The following is an 18,631-nucleotide window of genomic DNA, read 5'->3' on the forward strand; positions in this document are numbered from 1 at the left end:
CAACTATGGTAACGTTGCTATTTACTTTACGAATTAATCTACACCAAATTTACTTTTCGGCCGAACGTAGTGACGCTCCAGGGGTTCGAATCGGTGGTTCAAAACGTGGGAAATAATGACAACAACTATTTTTTGCGCACGGTAATAAATACGTCACATTGTGCGTCTATAAAAAGGTGACTAATTTCCTATTGAGGTCTTTTTTCTGAGAAAAGTCCCCAGTCTGGAGGGAATCATCTACCTCGGAAGTGGAAAATATCTTTAAAAACAGCAGGCAAAGCGCAGGGTGACAGTTGGTTTTAAGTGTGCGCGACATGACAAGAGTTTTCTGGGTGCGGGTCTGCGTTGTCCTGCAAATGTGCTTATCAGGAGCCCTGCCTGCCTCCTCTCCGGCCAAAAGTTACTATGATACTCTCAATGTCAAGCCGACTGCAACTATCAACCAGATAAAGGAGAATTTTCGCAAAATGGCTATGAAATACCACCCAGATAAGAACAAAAGTGTCGACGCAGAGACGAAATTTAGAGAAATTGCTGAAGGTAAACAGAAGAACTTAGTGTTTTGTTTGTTCACAGAATGAGATAGACATAAATTCCTAAACTATGTAAATAAAACAGTGAGGTAAATCTGTAGCAGATGGCTGCAATGATGTGCAGGTGTCTGCATGTTGAACTGGCAAATTCAGCACAGTGTTATTGATATGAATCAGATTGAGGATAAAATGTTACAATATGCAGTAAGACTACCATTCTGATTTTGTTACATTCATTCCCTCATTTTTTAAGCCTACCATGTGCTCTCCAATCAAAAGAAGAGGGATCTGTATGACAGTGTGGGCCATGAGGCCTTCCTAAACAACGATGCCTCTGTTGACCCCATGGATGAATCTTCTGAAGTTTTCAGCGTCACGTTTGCAGACTTGTTTCATGACACCAATGTGGACCCCTTTGTGGAGGAGCCATACTTCCACTGGAGCTTTCAGCAAACTGGGGAAGATGTGGGCACTGCGTTTCAGTATACCGGCATCGAGGACCCACTTTTCAGTATTTATTTTGTTGACGATAAAAGTGATGACCTCTTCTAGATCCCTGGCATCTTGAACCTGCATCACGCCTGGCTGGTCATATTTTAGTGTGTTGTTTTTGTGTAAATAAAATTAAATCTCCACTTTAAATTGTCTCCATGTTGTTGACATTTTCTAGAACAAACAGCCAGATTCTTCCACTGCTTGTATAGGGCAAATTGTGCACCCAGTAGTTGATTACGGGTTTGTAATGTTGACAGTTGAGGGATCTGACTGGACCGTTGAGCCCCGTTTTCCTGCGTGGGCGTGCTGAAGTGCTCCTGACTAACAGTTGCTCATCGGTTTTTTCATGTGCCAGCACTTTAGGTCTGGCACTGTATTACTTCAGGAAGAATGTTTGCACTTTGACCTAGAGGATATCCTGTGCAAGCTCAGCAACCCGAGCATAAATGCAACAAAGCCAACAGAAGACAAAGGATTTTTGGAGCTCCACACCATTTTTAAAAGAAAAAAAAAATTAAAATCCAGATAAAAAGAGATTTAAAGCCACTGAAAGTCAGATAAAGGACAGCTTGGAATAAAAAAAAAAAAAAGCCTGAAAATGATGGTAAGTTTGAATTTTAACAAGCTTGTGAGTGTCATGTGATCGGTCTCCACTGCACACAACGTGAAGCAAGTGGGATTTGGCAGTTGCAGCAGATGCACTGATGAAGGTTTGATTCCAGGAAGAAGTAAAAGAAGTGGGCTCTTCTCTGAGCGTCCACGGCCATAACGTGAAGGTCACGGAGGTCCTGCAAGATGGGGATATGCTCACCTTCCTGATTGTGTCTGAAAAGGTGAAGAAAGTGTCATCTGCTACAAAAATGAGGTCTCATATGAGGGTTAAGCAATAAATGGGTCACAAGACAGGCATGTGAAGGCGTCCTCTGTGTCTCTTGTGTTGTAGCTGACTGGGACGGGGGAGTACCACGTTCATCGGACCTACGATGACTTTGAATGGCTGCAGCAGCATCTGTTCTCACAGGAAGAAGTCCCTGGCATTCAGGGAGTCATAGTCAGTACTTCATTTCATCCACAGAACTTCGATTGTGGGAACAGCTCTGCACTCGTTGCAAGAGTATAATAAAATCTGTGTTGTTGTTTTTTCTTTTTGCAAGTTCCCCCCCCTCCCCCCGAAGGCTCAGGTGAATGCGTCTCCTAAGGTTCTGAAGCAGCTGGGTGAGTATCATCCGTTGCTGTCTAAAGCCGTGTACAGTGTGAATTGAACATGTCCTTCTGGTTGCGTCCCTGCAGGCTTCCTGGGTTTAGGAGAGTGGCAGATCTACTGTAGAGCCCTGGAGACCTTCCTGCGGCAGATTGCGACACATGGCATCCTTAGCAAGAACAAAGCCCTGGAGATCTTCCTGACCCATTCAGATGTGAGTGGACGGAAAAGAAACACTCGTTTTTTAAAATCAAGATTGTAAAGAAAGGAGACATTATGAGGGACATATTGGTTAAACTTTGACATTTACAGCTGACCCGCTGCAGGTGAAAGCATGTGACTTCACATGCATGATCACTTTAAAACGTTAAAACTCACATAAAAACACACGTGTGGTGTGTTTGGCACACACTGATATCAGTTTTAAGCAGACAGAACCACCAAACTGCTGTTTCACCTGTTCCATATAGTGTACAGGCACAAATATACTATTAAATGATCTTTAAGCTCATAGGTTGTGCATGATTCCTGTCCGAGATCTTCCCGTTTGTTCTGTAGTGTGTGTTTAAAGTCACAGACATTGTGGAGATAAACAGCTGTACAGGAAAAAACAGACCACCAAAATCTGCCCTTCTCATTAATTTTGGCTCGGCGTTATTTGGGCTCTTACTGATGTAATTCAGATTGTTTTAGTATTGGTTCATTGATGTGATGCACAGCGCATTTATTCTATTAAGAACAAAAACACCCACTGTGAGCCTCGTGCACTTGGAGCTGCTCAGCTCCTTGTGGGTGAACACTAACATAACTCAGAGGTCACTGACTCCTTCATCTTCCATTGCTCCTTTGTTCTGCCTGATCCAAACCATCTAATGTGGGTGGAGAAGGGAGACAGGGGCTCGGAGGATAAGCTGTGTTATGCTGAATGGTACAGAACCTCAGGAATTGCCCCTTTTACCAGCAGTTATATTCCACCATGGCTGCCATGAGACTTTTGGCATACTTAACTGTAATTGATGGACCTTCTGACAGAGAGAGGGCGTGTCTGTCCTCCATCTCTTGGAATATTTCATGTAGCGCGTCTGAGCACTGCAAAAACATCCATTCTTGTGTTACTCTGTGTAGCCTCCAGGCAGGCAGAGAACAAAGAAAAACATCTTCAACCGTCTGAGTCAAGCTGTAGAAGAGATGAGGAAAGAAGGCCACAAGGTTCACCAACACACACACACACACACACACACACACACACACACACACACACACACACACACACACGTATTTCGTTCACTCACACAGGACCAGAAGATTACAGATGTGCGTGTGTATGTTTGGTGTCTGTGTCCACAGGATGTGGATGAATTCTTTCAGGCCGAACGTGAACACAACCACCTCCTAACCGGCTGCTCCAAGTCTGCAGCCGAGGTAAACAACAAAAGTTTTTTATTTCATTTGCCAGTCATGTGTTTTGGAATAACAAACCCGTCCCGTTGCTTTTTGCTGCAGAGATTTCTGGATGTGGTGCAAACTGAACAAAGTAAGTAGATCTACCTTTGAAAGTGTGAGTGGACAGATGGGACCCCTTCACCAGTGGGCATTAGGCACCGCATTGATTGTCCACAACATTAAAACTAGACCCACAATGCTGCTCTCCATGTTTGGAGGCTGGTTTTAATGATGTGCTTGGTCGGTGTATGTGTTTAGCATAACTCCAGAGGTAATTTCACTTCCTGTCTGACAGCCTCCATCTTGTTATGTTTGCAGAAATAGCAGTGGCCTGTGGGCACTTTGCAGCCGCTCTGCAGCTCTGTGTGGAGCCAGGCGACGACCCCGATAAACAGGCCTTCTCTCGGTAAGAGAAGAACATCTGTCCATCATGCAAGCTCTTCTGACGCCAAAAGCTCGTCAGGGAAATTAACACACTGACCTCTTTTTCTTTAGTGCTTGTGTGAAACTGTCCCAAGTCTTTGATTGTATGAAGGTAAGCTATTTCTCCATCGATTTTTTTAAAATCATTACTCTGGCAGCTGTGTGAGTCTGTGTGTGTGTGTGTGTGCGCATAGAAAAATATGGCCAGTGTTGCTGCGAACAATGCAAGCACTCTTGGACTCAGCCTGGACCTGGATTCTCGTTACCAGGAGGCAGAAAAGGTGCATCATTCTTACATCAAACCTATTACACAGATGCCTTTGATGTAATTTGATCATATCTTGGGATGTGATTCCAGGAAATGCTCTTTAGGAGAACCTGTAAACTTGTGGAGTTGGAAACGGCCAGAAAGAATGTTGAGAAGGCCAAACCTGTAAAGAAGGCTGCAGTGAGTGTGTTTATACCTTAAACATCATTTGGTCTTCGAAGAATTGTTAAAATACAGCGTCACGTCTCGCATGTGTTGCGGCATGACCAGCAGGTGTCAGTACTATGCAACGGTTGAAAATATTGAATTGTGTTTTCAAGTGCAGTTAGGATTATAACAGACTCTCCATATTCATCAGATGGAGGAAGTGTGGAAAGCAACACAGACGGACTTTGAACACATCTCTAGAGTGGCCAAAAAGGAGGTGAAACACCAGTTTCTGTAGTCCTTTACCGTCCAATTTATCGATTGTGTGTACAGACGTGACATGTTCTTTTTCCCGTAGATTACTCGGCTGCAGGGTGCAAGGGTGGAGATTTTGCAGCAGGCTCTGGTCCAGTTGTGTGAAAAACAGCTCCTCACAGCCAAAGAAAACGCTGACCATTTCAACCAGCAGCTGCAGGCCTTCAGGGGGATGGCTTAGCGACCCCTAACCTAATGAAGTGTCCTCAGTACATGTAAACATGGCACCGTAGAACCCAAACATATTCATCATTGCTGGAAATAAATCTGATTCAACTAACTGAATAAAAGGGAAAATGGAATTTAAGATGTGTACACATGCTGTCTCTCAGTCTCAGTTACTCATGCCAGTAAGGCCCCCGCAGGCCTGATTCCGGTTCCTCGTATAGCCTGTTTGTGTTCGTGTGTGTGTGAGAAGCATTCTGTTCTACATTAAAACCTTTAGTGCTGAGATTGTATTATACTGCTCTCCAGCCTCGATAGCTTGGGGGGGGTCACACAAAATAAAGTGTGATGAATTGATTCTCCAAAGTACCTGCTGGCCTTTCTGTGTGCTTCCCGGTCTGGACCATTAATCAGTGGATCCGGCAAGGTCGTGGCAGCAAGGGCACGCTGTGCTGGTGCTCTGTTTGGCTTTGGGAGTATCCGCTGTCGAATCCGCTGGTTGAAGTCCTCCTCCGGCCTGGCTTTGAAACACCTTTCATGCTGCGTTTGTATGTGGACTCGCACTTGCATCTCACAGAGAGAGCAGCCGGAGAGGAGGAGGCCGTATAAACGTGCGCCGCGGAGAATGTTTTCAATCCATTCAAATAACACGTCTCATATACACAAAAGACTTTTGACTCATCGCAGCAGACGGCACACTCTCCTCTCCTTGGGCTGCCTATTTAACAGGTGGTTTCTGATGGCTATTCTTCATCAGAATATTCTCACAAACAAATAAATGCATTTTAAAGGAAATTTGACCAAAAACGGATGTTGCTTTTCTTGAACGTGCTCTTTTCCTTAAATGGAAACACAAAAATGCGGCTTATTGCCCACCTGTTGCTTCGAACATCATTTTATGTTGTTTTTCTTGTTTTTCAGATCACATTTACTGGTCATTAAATCCCTGCTCCAGGTGAGATTGTTTATTTAAATGAGGCTTCATCAATCTTCTCCATCTTTATTTGATGTTTTTAGCTGTGTGGAAATTAAAAAAAAACTATTTGTGAAGAATAAAGCACTGCTGCACCCCGGGGTATCACAGAATGATCCTGTTTTTGTTTCTTCTTAAAGCGAAGCAGAATGGAAGACGCTTCCACCGCGTGCTGGTTGCCGATGATTCATTTCCGAGCGATTTCAAAACAGGCAGTCGCATTTTGGATGCGGCCTACCACGGCTAGCTGGTGCACGAGGTGAGTGCGCTTGGACGGACGCAAGTAGTGCCGAGAGCGTGACCCAGAGCAAGGTCGGCGAGAATGTGGCAGCATCCGTGTGCCTGCGTGTGTGTGCACCCAATTAGGGGTGATCTGCTGAAGAAGCTCAGTAGTGATGGAAAAGCAGCACCCTGCCCTCCGCCTCCTAAGAACCTTCAAAGTGTGTGAAGCGAAGGCAGTGTCACCTGACGGACCACAATAACTCAAGAAATGTAATATGAGAATGACAGCTGGGAATGCTGATAAAGTAGAATTTGTGGAATGACAGATGATCAAATTTCATTAGAACATGCAATAATAATGAAAAAAATAAAGAATCCAGATTTATTTTCCATCTGTTCTGAAGCTTGGCCACTCTTTAATTAGCTCACATTGATGCAGAGTGAGTCAACCTGACGCTGGCACCTCATTAAAGCCGGTCATCGACATACACAGATTATGACTCATTAAAAGTTTGAAGGATGGGGAGGGGGATTGGGGGAATGAGAGGGAGAGATTAATGCCGTAATGCAGATGCTCTAACGTCAGTAGTTTAGCTTCCTTACCTCCCATTTTGACTACACTACAAAATCCTCTTGAATCCTCTTGAACCCTGATAGCACCGTCCATCTGGATACTATAGCTTTACCCCCCCAAATGGATTACAGCTGAGCAAAGCATTAGACTTGCTAATTTAGTCCATTTCTCTCCTCACGACGGACCCGAGCCATCAATATTAATGCTACTGGCACCCTCCTTTCCTTCTTGTCTTGCTTTCAAACTATTGAGGCTAATGGTAGGATGCTGGTAATTAGGTTTACAGGAGTGGATGAAGACAGGTCGACGCGCCGAGTCGATGACTTTGCCACCATTTCTGGTGCACAACAATGTGCCTGATTATGTTGTGACAATATTTAATCAGGTATTAATTGTGAGTCCTTTCCCCTGACAAGACGCCAATCAGCTCAGAAAAGTGTGGGCTTGGCGTGGAGGGAATATCGCCAATGTTTTCATTTCAGCCGACCGAGTGCCAGCTAATGCACAGCCACAGCGCCCGCTCACACTCGTAAAACACACCCCCTTAGAGCAAAAAATCAATTATTAATCCATTTTTGTTTCCACTACTGATTCGGCCCTGTGCAGTCTCTCCGCTCCAGAGGGCATTTTTTGTCACATGTCTTCAACGTGTTGTCTTCGATTCATCGCAAAATCTGTCCTGTTGCACGCTCGCTGCACTGGATGACGTGGGAAAGCTGATTTTAGCAGCAGTTCAAAGGTTCCACCATCTGGTTATGTGAATGTTTTTAGCAGGGATATCTTCAGTGTCTTGAAATTAATTTATGTTCTGCTTTAAACCATTAAATCATTTCTGGGGATTTCTAGCTCAGCTAATTTTCATTTGTTCAGTCCAGTTTAACTGTACTTGGAAGCCTAACAAACTATATTTGACAACCAGGGAGTTTGCTTAATACCAGTGTATATAGGATGACAGGTAAGATCCAGCTCTGGGCAAGAGGCAGCTAAAATAGCTTTTGGCTAATCCTCACAAACCTGAATAAAGCAGTGCTGATGTTCAAGCATCTCATTGATGAATCACAATATAACTTCAGAAACAAAAATATCCATCCATCCATCCATCCTCTACCGCTTATCCGGGGTCGGGTCGCGGGGGCAGCAGCCTAAGAAGAGAAGCCCAGACTTCCCTCTCCCCAGCTACTTCTTCCAGCTCATCCGGAGGGATCCCCAGGCGTTCCCAGACCAGTCGAGAGACATAGTCTCTCCAACGTGTCCTGGGTCTTCCCGGTGGTCTCCTACCAGACGTGCCCTGAACACCTCACCAGGGAGGCGTCCAGGGGGCATCCTAACTAGATGCCCAAGCCACCTCATCTGGCTCCTCTCAACGCGGAGGAGCAGCGGCTCTACTCCGAGGTCCTCCTGGATGGCAGAGCTCACCCTATCTCTAAGGGAGAGCCCAGCCACCCTACGGAGGAAGCTCATTTCAGCCACTTGTACCCGTGATCTTGTTCTTTCGGTCATTACCCAAAGCTCATGACCACAGGTGAGGGTAGGAACGAAGATCGACCGGTAAATCGAGAGCTTCGCCTTTTGGCTCAGCTCTCTCTTCACCACTACAGACCGGTGCAGAGTCCATATTACTGCAGACGCCGCACCGATCCGCCTGTCGACCCCCTGGTCCATTCTTCCCTCACTCGTGAACAAGACCCCGAGGTACTTGAACTCGTCCACTTGGGGCAGGATCTCCTCCTTGACCCGGAGAAGGCACTCCACCTTTTTCCGGTTGAGAACCATGGCCTCGGATTTGGAGGTGCTGATTTTCATCCCAGCCGCTTCACATGCGGCGGCGAACCGATCCAGTGATAGTTGGAGGTCACGGGCTGATGACGCCAACAGGACCACATCATCCGCAAAAAGCAGAGACCGATCCTGAGGTCACCAAACCGGATCCCCTCAACACCATGACTGCACCTAGAAATTCTGTCCATAAAAATTATGAACAGAATCGGTGACAAAAGGCAGCCCTGGCGGAGACCAACCCTCACCGGAAACGAGTTCGACTTACTGCCAGCAATGCGGACCAAACTCTGACACCGATCGTACAGGGAGCGGACGGCCCGTATCAGGCCGTATCTGATACGGGCCCGACACCCCATACTCTCAGAGAACCCCCCACAGGACCCCCCGAGGGACACGGTCGAATGCCTTCTCCAAGTCCACAAAACACATGTGGACTGGTTGGGCAAACTCCCATGCACCCTCAAAGACCCCGCTGAGGGTGTAGAGCTGGTCCACTGTTCCACGCCCAGGACGAAAACCACATTGCTCCTCCTGAATCCGAGGTTCGACTATCCGGTGGACCCTCCTCTCCAGTACCCCTGAATAGACCTTACCAGGGAGGCTGAGGAGTGTGATCCCCCTATAGTTGGAACAGCAGCTGGGGCATTTTCACAGCTGAGGTGTGCATGAACTATCCATATATTTGGCTTGATGGAATCAGATTCAACTCCAGATGAGCAGATTTAGTGGAGCGGGACGTCCAGAACGGATACAACAGATGAAGAAATTAGTAATTACAGCTGCAATTTTACATACAAAATATCTGCCCTTTTGCTAAGTCAGTCTTATACTACTTTTTTAATAAATAAAAGACTTTTTTGGTCTGCTGTATTTTTAGCTCCTACTCAAGTGCCTGTAATGGTGTTTCTGATGCAGTTTTTTTTCCAAGGACACCTCAGCGGGATGATGCGTGTTGGATGGAGGACAGGCTCTTTTCTAACTGTGCCACCTCGGTGGACCAAACAAACAAAAATGCAAGGACGCAGAAAAGGCAGATGGAAAGTCATTGCTGTCCCACCAGAAAAATGGAGGGAGAGCGCCAGTTAGAGGGACGTTGGCGAGCTCAGGACCAGCCGAGACTTACCCCTCCCGCTGTTGTGCCCTTGCAGACAAATTCCCCCTCTGCCGCTTTTAAATTTCACTTTCAGCGCCGACGCGTGTTGAACTCTCATCACAGTGTGATGGGAAGTCTGGCGGTTGTGCTTATTGTGTCTTTAATCATCTGCATCCCACCAAAAAAAAAGAAAACAAGCTGAGCAAGCAGAAGTAATTGCTTTTCCCTCTGAGGACAAAAGTGGAAGATTTGCAGTTGTTTTTGTTATAAAGACAGCAGAAGGGAATGGATTTTAAATTGAATTGTTTCTCAGCGATGCAGAAAGGAATAATTCATTTGCTTGAACGGAAACAAAAAGCAGAATTTCATCACTTTAATGTCTCGTTTTTCAGAAGCAGAATGGACTTTATGCACTAATTTATTCTATACAGCACACACAGATGTAGCCCTCAAGTACATCAGAGACCGCCCTTTGGCAGTCGTCGTGACAGTTGTCGTTTTAGCCGCTAATACTGGTGCTTTGCTTCGTCAAGACGTGATGATTTATGTTGAGATCTGTCATTGCACCTGCTTTTGTCGATGGACGGATCATAAAGTTCAGCACACACGTGTTTGTCAGTCTGCGGCAACGCTAAAACCTGGGCTTTAAAGCGAAGAAAGAAAAAAGAAAAGCCTCGCATTCTTAGGTGTCCTGCTAAAAATTGTTGGGTTCCCGCTTCATCCAAGGCGTCGGCGAAAACTGACACGAGCGTCTGCCGAGGAGTGGCCCTGTGGAGGCGGTTTAATGCCGTCAAATTCTGAAAGTTATGCAGCGTTTCCCGACAGCGCGAATAAATTTGTCTTAAGTCTGGATTTGAAAACCTCCAGGATGACAGCTTCCCTGACATCAGGCGGTAGCTGATGCCAAAAGGAAGGAAGACTTAAGGAGGAAAGAATGTCAGCTTTCTAGAGGATTTTTATTTTTGCTGTAAGAAGCCGCAGACTTGTTTCAAATGCACCAGACTACCTCCTGGAAAAGACAATAGAGCCATGACCAACTAAAAGGATTATTGTGAGTATATCTGAGATTTAAAACTGGAAGTTAGGTGTTAAGGAGAATGAATCGTGTGCCCTACACTTGTACTGTCTTCATCTGTGATTCCGCCTCACTGAGCTGAACAGAGGAGAGTCTGGGGGTTTTGTGACTTAAGATTGTTAATTACAGCACTCAAAGCACAATTACAGAGAAGAGGAGGCAGACGGCAGGACATGTGACCTATGCAGTTTACTCATTTGGCCTAATGTCTGAAAACACACTGTAGTAGAGTGAACGTGTCCAGATCAGCCAGACTGCTGTGTAGGGGTGTGTGTGTGTGTGTGTGTGTGTGTGTGTGTGCCTTTCTCACAGGATGGAGAAGTCAATTAGGGATTGCTGAAAGAGGAAATGAGCGGTAAAGGTGACAGAAATGAAGGGAAATTAATGTGGGTGGTGAAACGAGGCAATGAAGAGTGATGGAAACACACACAGAGAGACGCACGCAAGCACGCACACACGGAGCTGTTCTGAAAATGTGACGATAATTGGACAGTCTTTAAAGAGCCGTTCTCTTTCTGAAGGTAAGTTATTATGTTATTAATGAAAATCGGGGGAAGAATCAGTGGGGGGCCTGGGGGGGGCGGGTGGTTGTGTCTGCCTGTCCAATCCTGCCTGAAGTGCAGACAGTATAGTTAAAGAGGTGTAAAGAGAAAAACACACAGGTGCATCTTCGGCTGCCCCCACCTATGTTTGTAAATGTGTTTCAGTGGTATAAGTGGGGTTCTTATCTTCAAAAGTATCCTATTATTAGAGCCTTTCATTTCAGAATAACATCATGGCTACAGTCTATGGCAAACATGTTTTAAATAGCCCAGTTTACACCTTTATCATGGAACACTGTTGGCATTGTAAAAGCTTTTGTTGTACTTTTGCAGTTTTTTTTAAATCTGTGTACAGTTCATGTAAATGAGCTCATTGGGGACAATTTTATTCAGGTAGAATAGATTTATCAGGAGTTGAGGCCAGACTGTGGAGGATTTGCTGTCCTTTGTAGACAAACCCCGATGAGACGGACCTCTACCTCTTCCTCTCCCGCAATGGCAAGCGGAAATGCACACGAAAGCTCTTCATCTGCTCGGTGGAATTGCTGATGAATATGAATGATGGCGTGAATACAGATGAGGAAAAATTAATATTGGTGATACCCCCACCCCCCAAATGATGTAGTGGGGGCACTGAGTGGAACCAATCAATCACTGCATTGCAGTCCACATGATTGGCAGGCAGCTCTTCACACTGCAAGCGTTTCTTTTTAAACCATTGCAAATCTTATGAGATTATTTAATCTTAGAACAAAAATATTGACATATTGCCTTTGCATTGTTGATGTCTCAGCCTTCAACACTGATTTGCCTAAACAAGCGCCTATACTTCTACAGAACGGAGCCAAAATGTGTTCTAAAGAGAGTAATTAGAGTCCAGAGCTTCATGGACTTTATGGATATGACTGACCCCCGCACGGCGAGCGCCGATCGCGGCCAACTGTGGCTTTTAACGGCACATCCGGTGTGAACGTAACAATCTGTCAACGTGGGCGCCGCGACTAAAATGCCTCCATTTCTCAGCGCTTCGCAGCTATTCCTGAGTATCTTGTGTGAGCCCGGTGTAACAGTGAAATGGAAGATAGATTGACACAAGTCATGAAGTTGAGGTCAAAGGTCACTGTTATCAGAAAGGTTTTGGTCTTGATGCTAGGGCATGTCGTTTTTTAAAACAATACATCCAAGGCTGTTTCGGACCTGATGACCTTCTGTACATGCACGCCGACTGTAAATAAACTGGGATTTTAAATTAATTCCGCTCCAAAACATGAAGCTCCCGGCAGGCTTCGACCTCTCAGCGCCCCATTACAGGTTTTATTGCATCTACATTTACGTTTGTCTCCTCTTTACCTCGGGCAGCCCCAGAGGGTGGACCGGATCACGTCAGTCCTCGCGTTCTGCGGGGCATCGACGGCGCGCCTTTCAGAAGCGAGAAGTGAATCAGAGCTGTAATCTTTATGTTTCACTGCCTTGCTCAAAATCAGAGTAAAATCGCAGAAAGTGGATTTTGACCCGAATGTTTAAGGCCATTTTCCCGTCTTGAGTGTCGTTAGCACTACAGAAAAACACCGTCAGGTAGATACTCCAAGGCTGCGGCTCAGTAGCAGATTATATTCTTGTGGCCGTTTCAATCACATAATATTCAAGATTTTAGGAAAATAAAATTGGTCTGGACCAATGAAGCTATGCATGGTTCAGACCTGGCTGGGGGGCGGAGCTTCCACTTAACACACAGGTTGATGAATTTTGGAGAGATCGCCTTCTTCTCAGAATACCGACTGGTTTTTAATATTTGTATTTGGGTTCTTAATCTGAGGCCTTACATGCCATTGCCTCTATGACTCTATAGATCCAAGGTCATATGTCAAAAGTCAAGGTCACTATTTCTTTCTCTGTGCTTCAAGAATAGCTCGGGGACTTTTTGTTAATGGGGCAAGGACATAATCCTGAAGTAAAAAAATGAAGAGAATACATACTGCAGATTAAATGTCAAAGGTCAATACCATCTCATTCCATGGTGAAAGTTATTCATTTTATAAATGTGTGGCTGTCACACGTGCTCATCATTCATGGCTCCTTTGGCCCATTTTATTAAGCAGAAAGGCGCAAAAACTGAAGATCCTGGGACATTCGACAGGATGGATCCGTGGATGTTCTGGCCTTGTTTAAAAAAGCGCCGACTGCCATTCTGGTTGTCAGAACACTGACACTCTCACATATGCATCGCTTCTAACTGTCACTCCCCACAACCGCTCCTGCTGTCACTTCCTGGCCTGGCTGTGACGAGGACGTGGTGGTGCGGTGGCAGTTCCTGTGACGAGTGCGGCGAGTTTAATGCGTATCTACAGTGAGTACGACGGACATCTGACGGTTGTGTTCGTGTCACTCGACTCAGCGACGCTCGTGGGTCAGGCTCTGTTCACACCTGTCTGGATGAGAGAGGCCATGAATTATGAATGAATTGTGGATGACAATAAAAAGAACCGGGCAGTAATTCACCACATAACACAATCTGCTTATGTGGCCACATCTCTTGTACAACCCCTCATGAAAGGTTTTTAGTATTGCTCCTGGGCTGAGATTTAGATTTTAATTCGGCTTCACACTTGGCAAACAGCCGGCGGCTGCAACGAACCGTGCATGTCTCAAATCTCCATCAGCTGCATTTACTGAACCGTCATATCACACAGGATAAGATAATGGACTTAAAGCTTTATTTGGCAAATGGATGATCAATTCACGATTGAGATGGAGCTGATAGTGAGGGATGTTTTTTCTAAAAGTGCATTTCTCTTCTTCCTTGAGCCCCATAAATCAGAGTTTTTTTTTTCTCTAACTGTTGTAGAGCCAATTAGTCAGATGGATGTGCTGTGTTATCTACATTCTGGCTCATTTCCACTCTGCAAGCACGCATCTCCTTGAAAATAACACTGCCCATAGGCTCAGATAAGATCAGTAATAAAGAAGCATCCTGCTGATATTCCTCCTTCACTGCAGCAGAAACGAGCAAGAACAGCGGCTGGCGTATTGCAGTGCCATATGCTGGATACCCCGATCAAATCATATCACTTAGTGCTATTCAGAACGTAAACATTGTTAAAATTAAACAGCTTTAGTGCTTTATATATGTGTACCTTTGGGGATGTTGTTTTGGCCTTCAGTCTAAGTGGCATTTTAAAGTTTATTTTGAATCTTTAATATCTCATGGATCACACCTCCTATAGGTATTCCACATATTTTACAGACTAGAAATATCAAATGAGGACTTTAAAGTGTACTGGGAGGACAATCCTCTTAAAATTGAACGGGTAGCACATCTAGAAAGAAAGTACAAACAAACATCGCAGGGGTGTTTTTCCATAACTAAAGTCTTTTAAAGAAATGCACACTTTTAGCCTCAGACTATATGGATGTGTTTAAGAAAGGAAAAGAAGAGCATCTGTAGTCAGATGTAAGAAAGAAGTAAAGATAATGTAAAGATAATGAACAGATGTGTACAGACTTTAGAAATGACAGAGCATTTTGGGAGCCTAATTACAGTTTTAATTGGAAGAAAGTTCTTTGTTGTTTTAGACAAAGTTGTTGGCACATCAGTTTGTATCTTCTTTTAATAAACACTACATTGTGAAGTGGTAAAATGGGATTTGGGGAGTGCCTGAAGCAGGAACACACTCTAGACAAGTTGTCAGCTCCAGACATCCAATAATGTGCACGTGTTTGGACTGTGTGAGGACACCAGAGGAGGAACAACAATGAAACCAGGCGGTGAAAAGAGGAAATGGATTTTATTGTGATAGCTTATGGAAGATAGATAGATAGCTTCATGCTCCAAACAATTCTGCAGGCAGGTCTTGATGAGAGTTCTTACATTAAGACTCCTGAGCATGAACGGGAAAACGTCTCACAGAGGTCAGAGATCACTGCCAAGCTCTCGATCACAGCTGCAACAGTCCATCGTGGACGGAAACCCCCCCCCCAGCTTTGTCCCGGCTCTCCAAACCCCACCATCTCCAAGACTGGAGCAGATGTTGATTTTCAGGGAAGCCTGGGAACTGGTGCAAAGGCTCGGCTATAGTTCAAATGCCTTCACTCACAGAAATCGGGACTGTTGGAGGAGGAGCGAGGGGCGGGAGTCTGTTGGCTCGGAGCAACACTTCTCCCCTCTGCTCTCCTCCACCTCCTATTGATCTCCTAAAGGATCTGGGTTAGAGGTCAGCTCTTCTAAGGTCTCGGGGTCAAACCTCATCTCATGAATATGGAAGAGCACCACTCTCAGGGGACCATCTGGTCAAACTTATTGGAATCCAAACAAACAAGCCTGCTGAGAGGGGGCATATTAGAAGCGTTACTGTGGATTTCCCAGGACACAAATGTTTGCTGATGCCAGTTCAGCACATCGGCAGGTGGAACTTGGACTATATATTGGGCGCAAAGATATCTGTGAGGTTTTTCCACCCACTTTTCAGTCATTTCTTCATATTATCTATTTAAAACCAACCAACCTCTCACATTGGTAAAAGCCACAATACACAATACACTTTTTTTTAATCAGTGGAAGGCGGCGTACTGGATAAAGTTGTCTCACAGGTATTCTTTCATGTTTCCAGTGTCCTGGAGCAGGAGCACAAACCTGTGGAATTCTCTGTTTGGAAACACACATGGAAACCTTGTTGTTGGCTGTACTTCCTTCAGCATCCTCCTGTCACTCAGTGACTTCCAGAATCACCAACGGCAGCCAAATTAATTTCCTCCAAAATTACGAACACAATTAAATCTTCACATCCACATTATTGAATTATTAACTAAAATCATGATTTTTTTTTGAAGGCACACTTTTTGAAGGCTGAAAGTCCTTCACCCTAAAGGTGTAATATTGCACAATCTATATCTCAAGGCAAAATTGTACAGAGAATAATTTATTTCTTAGTATTAAAAATTTATTTTTGTCTTTCTGTGGGTACTGACCTGCTGTTGGTTTCTATTTGCATCTCATACAGTTTATTATTTGAGAATTCAATCAAAATTAAAATCTAAGCACACAAACACACACATAAACACCCCCCCACACCGTTATGTATGTGTGTGTGTATATATATATATATATATACATATACACAAATGCATGTATATACATCATCCTGAAAGTGGGGTTAAGCCGGAAACTTGTCTGTCAGTCTGAGCAGCACTAAAGACTCAGAGCATGAATAAATCAACACAGTTTGACCCATTTAAATACCAAATGGAACCATACTCTCCATTGGGAAACAACTGGCATGCTTGAACACACAGACTTTCCATGAGGGGAGAAGAACGCACAGCAAGGCTGGTGGAGGGACATCACTGTGGGCCGTGACTCCGACCCCATAGGTGAGAGCAGAGCAACGATACTATGACCCCGAGGTGAGTTACACTCCTGGAGCTTCGTGGCTGCGGAGAGTTCCAGCCTCCGGTATACCATGAACCTATACTGGCTCACTAATGGTGACTTCCTTGCAGCACTAAACACCCCCCCCCCCCCCCACACACACACGCACACACGCACGCACGCACGCACACACACACACACACACACACACACACACACACACACACACACACACACAAATACGCGCGCTTTAATGTAAGCCAATGTAAGCCAACTAGAGCACTTTGAATGTGAAAGAAAACATGAATTTTTAATTGAAACTTGTACAAAAGGTCCACATGTGCTATTTTGCTACGCTGATATGATTCACCACTCCCTCTGGAAGGATCAGCATCCCCAAACTTTGTTCATCTTGTCTCCAGCTTGTCACAGTTCCAGCGACATCGGACCGTAAATCTCAGCTGAGATGACTGGGGTTTGACCGGCGTGACTGTACGCCGTTCCATTCACCTAGTTGGTCTCCAGCTGCTGACCCAGCTCCCACTGCGTGTGTCATTTCTTGTCTGAGTGGCTGGTAAATATTTAAATTTCATGTTTGCCTTAATGCACTGCGGAACAAAAAACCCCTGCCAGCACGGACCTAGACGGGTAACTGAAAGGTCAGGAAGTCAGGTCTGATTTGTCGATCCTTGTTGATGATGATGATCATTAATGTCACCATTTATGACTTTGGGTCTCACTTATCCCCAAGTGCAAATCTTAATTAACACAGTCTACTTTATGTAAATAATTTTGGTCTTTTCCAGGCTTCCTCCAAATTAGGAGAAAATAGGGGGAATGTAAAGTAGGCCAGCCAACCCCCTTCTTCTCCCTGGCCAAAATAATACCCTCAGAGAAAGGGAGTGAACCGTCTCAACACCCCTGAGCTCTTTTGTACTTCCATATATGGATAAAGGTGGGTGGGGCCAGAGAAAGAGAAATTCCATCACTCTCCTCACTTCTCTGAGAAGCAAATTCTCATCCTCTTTGCTCTTTAACCCACACCGCCTGTTATTTCCTCTTTTCTTATTTCATCTGTGGATGCTGAATCCTTGAGTCTCATCTCTGACTGGAAAAGTGCAGCCCCTCTTTTGACAATGAGAAATATTTCTCAAGTGGCGGAACAAAGAGGTCGAGTGTTTTTAAGAAAAAGATGAGAGGTCTGCTGCTGACAGCTGCTTCACGTCCACACATGTGCAGTCTCCAATGAAAGCAGCTAAAAAAGGTGCTGAATCTCTGCACAGAGGGCTCAGGAGGCACAGGGCGTTATCCTCAGTGTCAGTGCCCCCACCTCCTCAACCATTGCCTGCGCTGCTACAGATAACACAGCGGTATCCCAGCCACCAGCGTCAGCGAGTAGACACATTCTGGAGTCAGACAGAAAAGCAGGGCCAACAAAGAGCAGTTGTCTTTGTTCAGCTGGAGTAGAGGAGGGAGGGGTGAACAAGGAGGGATGAGGAATGGAGGATGGGATAAAACACACTCCTGTTTTGTGAAACCAAAATCTGACAGGCACAAATGTTGCTCCGTAGCCCAGCAGACAGCTTGATAATATTCATAACAATTCTTGCAAAATTATATAATGTTGCTCCTGAGGTTACAGAGTTAGCAAAACCAAGAGAACCTTTGGACAAAGGCAGTGTGGCTAACTTGCTAATATCATTGCGCAATTAACTGTTTTTAATGTTTATCAAGCAATCATGAAGTCCTGCTGCTGAGTCAATTTGGTGTTTGGTTAATATTTTCCTCAGTAAAGATATGAACTATCATCACTCTTTTTCACTCACACACACACACACACACACGCACACATGAACGCGCATGCACATGCACCTCTTGATTGTTCCTAGAACTAAAACAAATCAAGTGAGGCCAGCTTGACAAGCCTAAATGAAAATCAATCCTCGAGAGCCTATTCTTAATTGCTCTCCTCCAGAGCAATTATAAAGGGATCTGTTGATTTGGCCACTAAATGGCTC

At 44.9% G+C, this 18,631-nt stretch overlaps 2 protein-coding genes across 2 annotated transcripts; both read left to right on the forward strand.

Annotated features, from left to right (window-relative positions):
* The first annotated feature begins 14 nt into the window (after positions 1 to 14).
* Positions 15 to 1,175, forward strand: LOC130524659 (dnaJ homolog subfamily B member 9-like). Its single transcript, XM_057030976.1, has 2 exons — positions 15 to 540; positions 787 to 1,175. Exons 1-2 carry the CDS (start codon positions 315 to 317, stop codon positions 1,083 to 1,085), a joined length of 525 nt encoding a protein of 174 aa, XP_056886956.1. The 5' UTR covers positions 15 to 314; the 3' UTR covers positions 1,086 to 1,175.
* Positions 1,176 to 1,408: 233 nt separating this feature from the next.
* Positions 1,409 to 5,144, forward strand: si:dkey-28n18.9 (sorting nexin-6). The gene is made up of 14 exons (XM_057030973.1): positions 1,409 to 1,632; positions 1,751 to 1,861; positions 1,972 to 2,079; positions 2,183 to 2,243; positions 2,319 to 2,443; positions 3,355 to 3,438; positions 3,577 to 3,651; positions 3,733 to 3,763; positions 3,991 to 4,078; positions 4,168 to 4,207; positions 4,290 to 4,376; positions 4,454 to 4,543; positions 4,722 to 4,787; positions 4,869 to 5,144. The coding sequence occupies exons 1-14, from the start codon at positions 1,627 to 1,629 to the stop codon at positions 5,004 to 5,006; spliced, it is 1,110 nt and encodes a 369-aa protein (XP_056886953.1). The 5' UTR covers positions 1,409 to 1,626; the 3' UTR covers positions 5,007 to 5,144.
* The last annotated feature ends 13,487 nt before the right edge of the window (positions 5,145 to 18,631 follow it).

The sequence above is a fragment of the Takifugu flavidus genome, chromosome 4 (genome assembly GCF_003711565.1).
Source record: "Takifugu flavidus isolate HTHZ2018 chromosome 4, ASM371156v2, whole genome shotgun sequence".
Classification (NCBI taxonomy): Eukaryota; Metazoa; Chordata; class Actinopteri; order Tetraodontiformes; family Tetraodontidae; genus Takifugu; species Takifugu flavidus.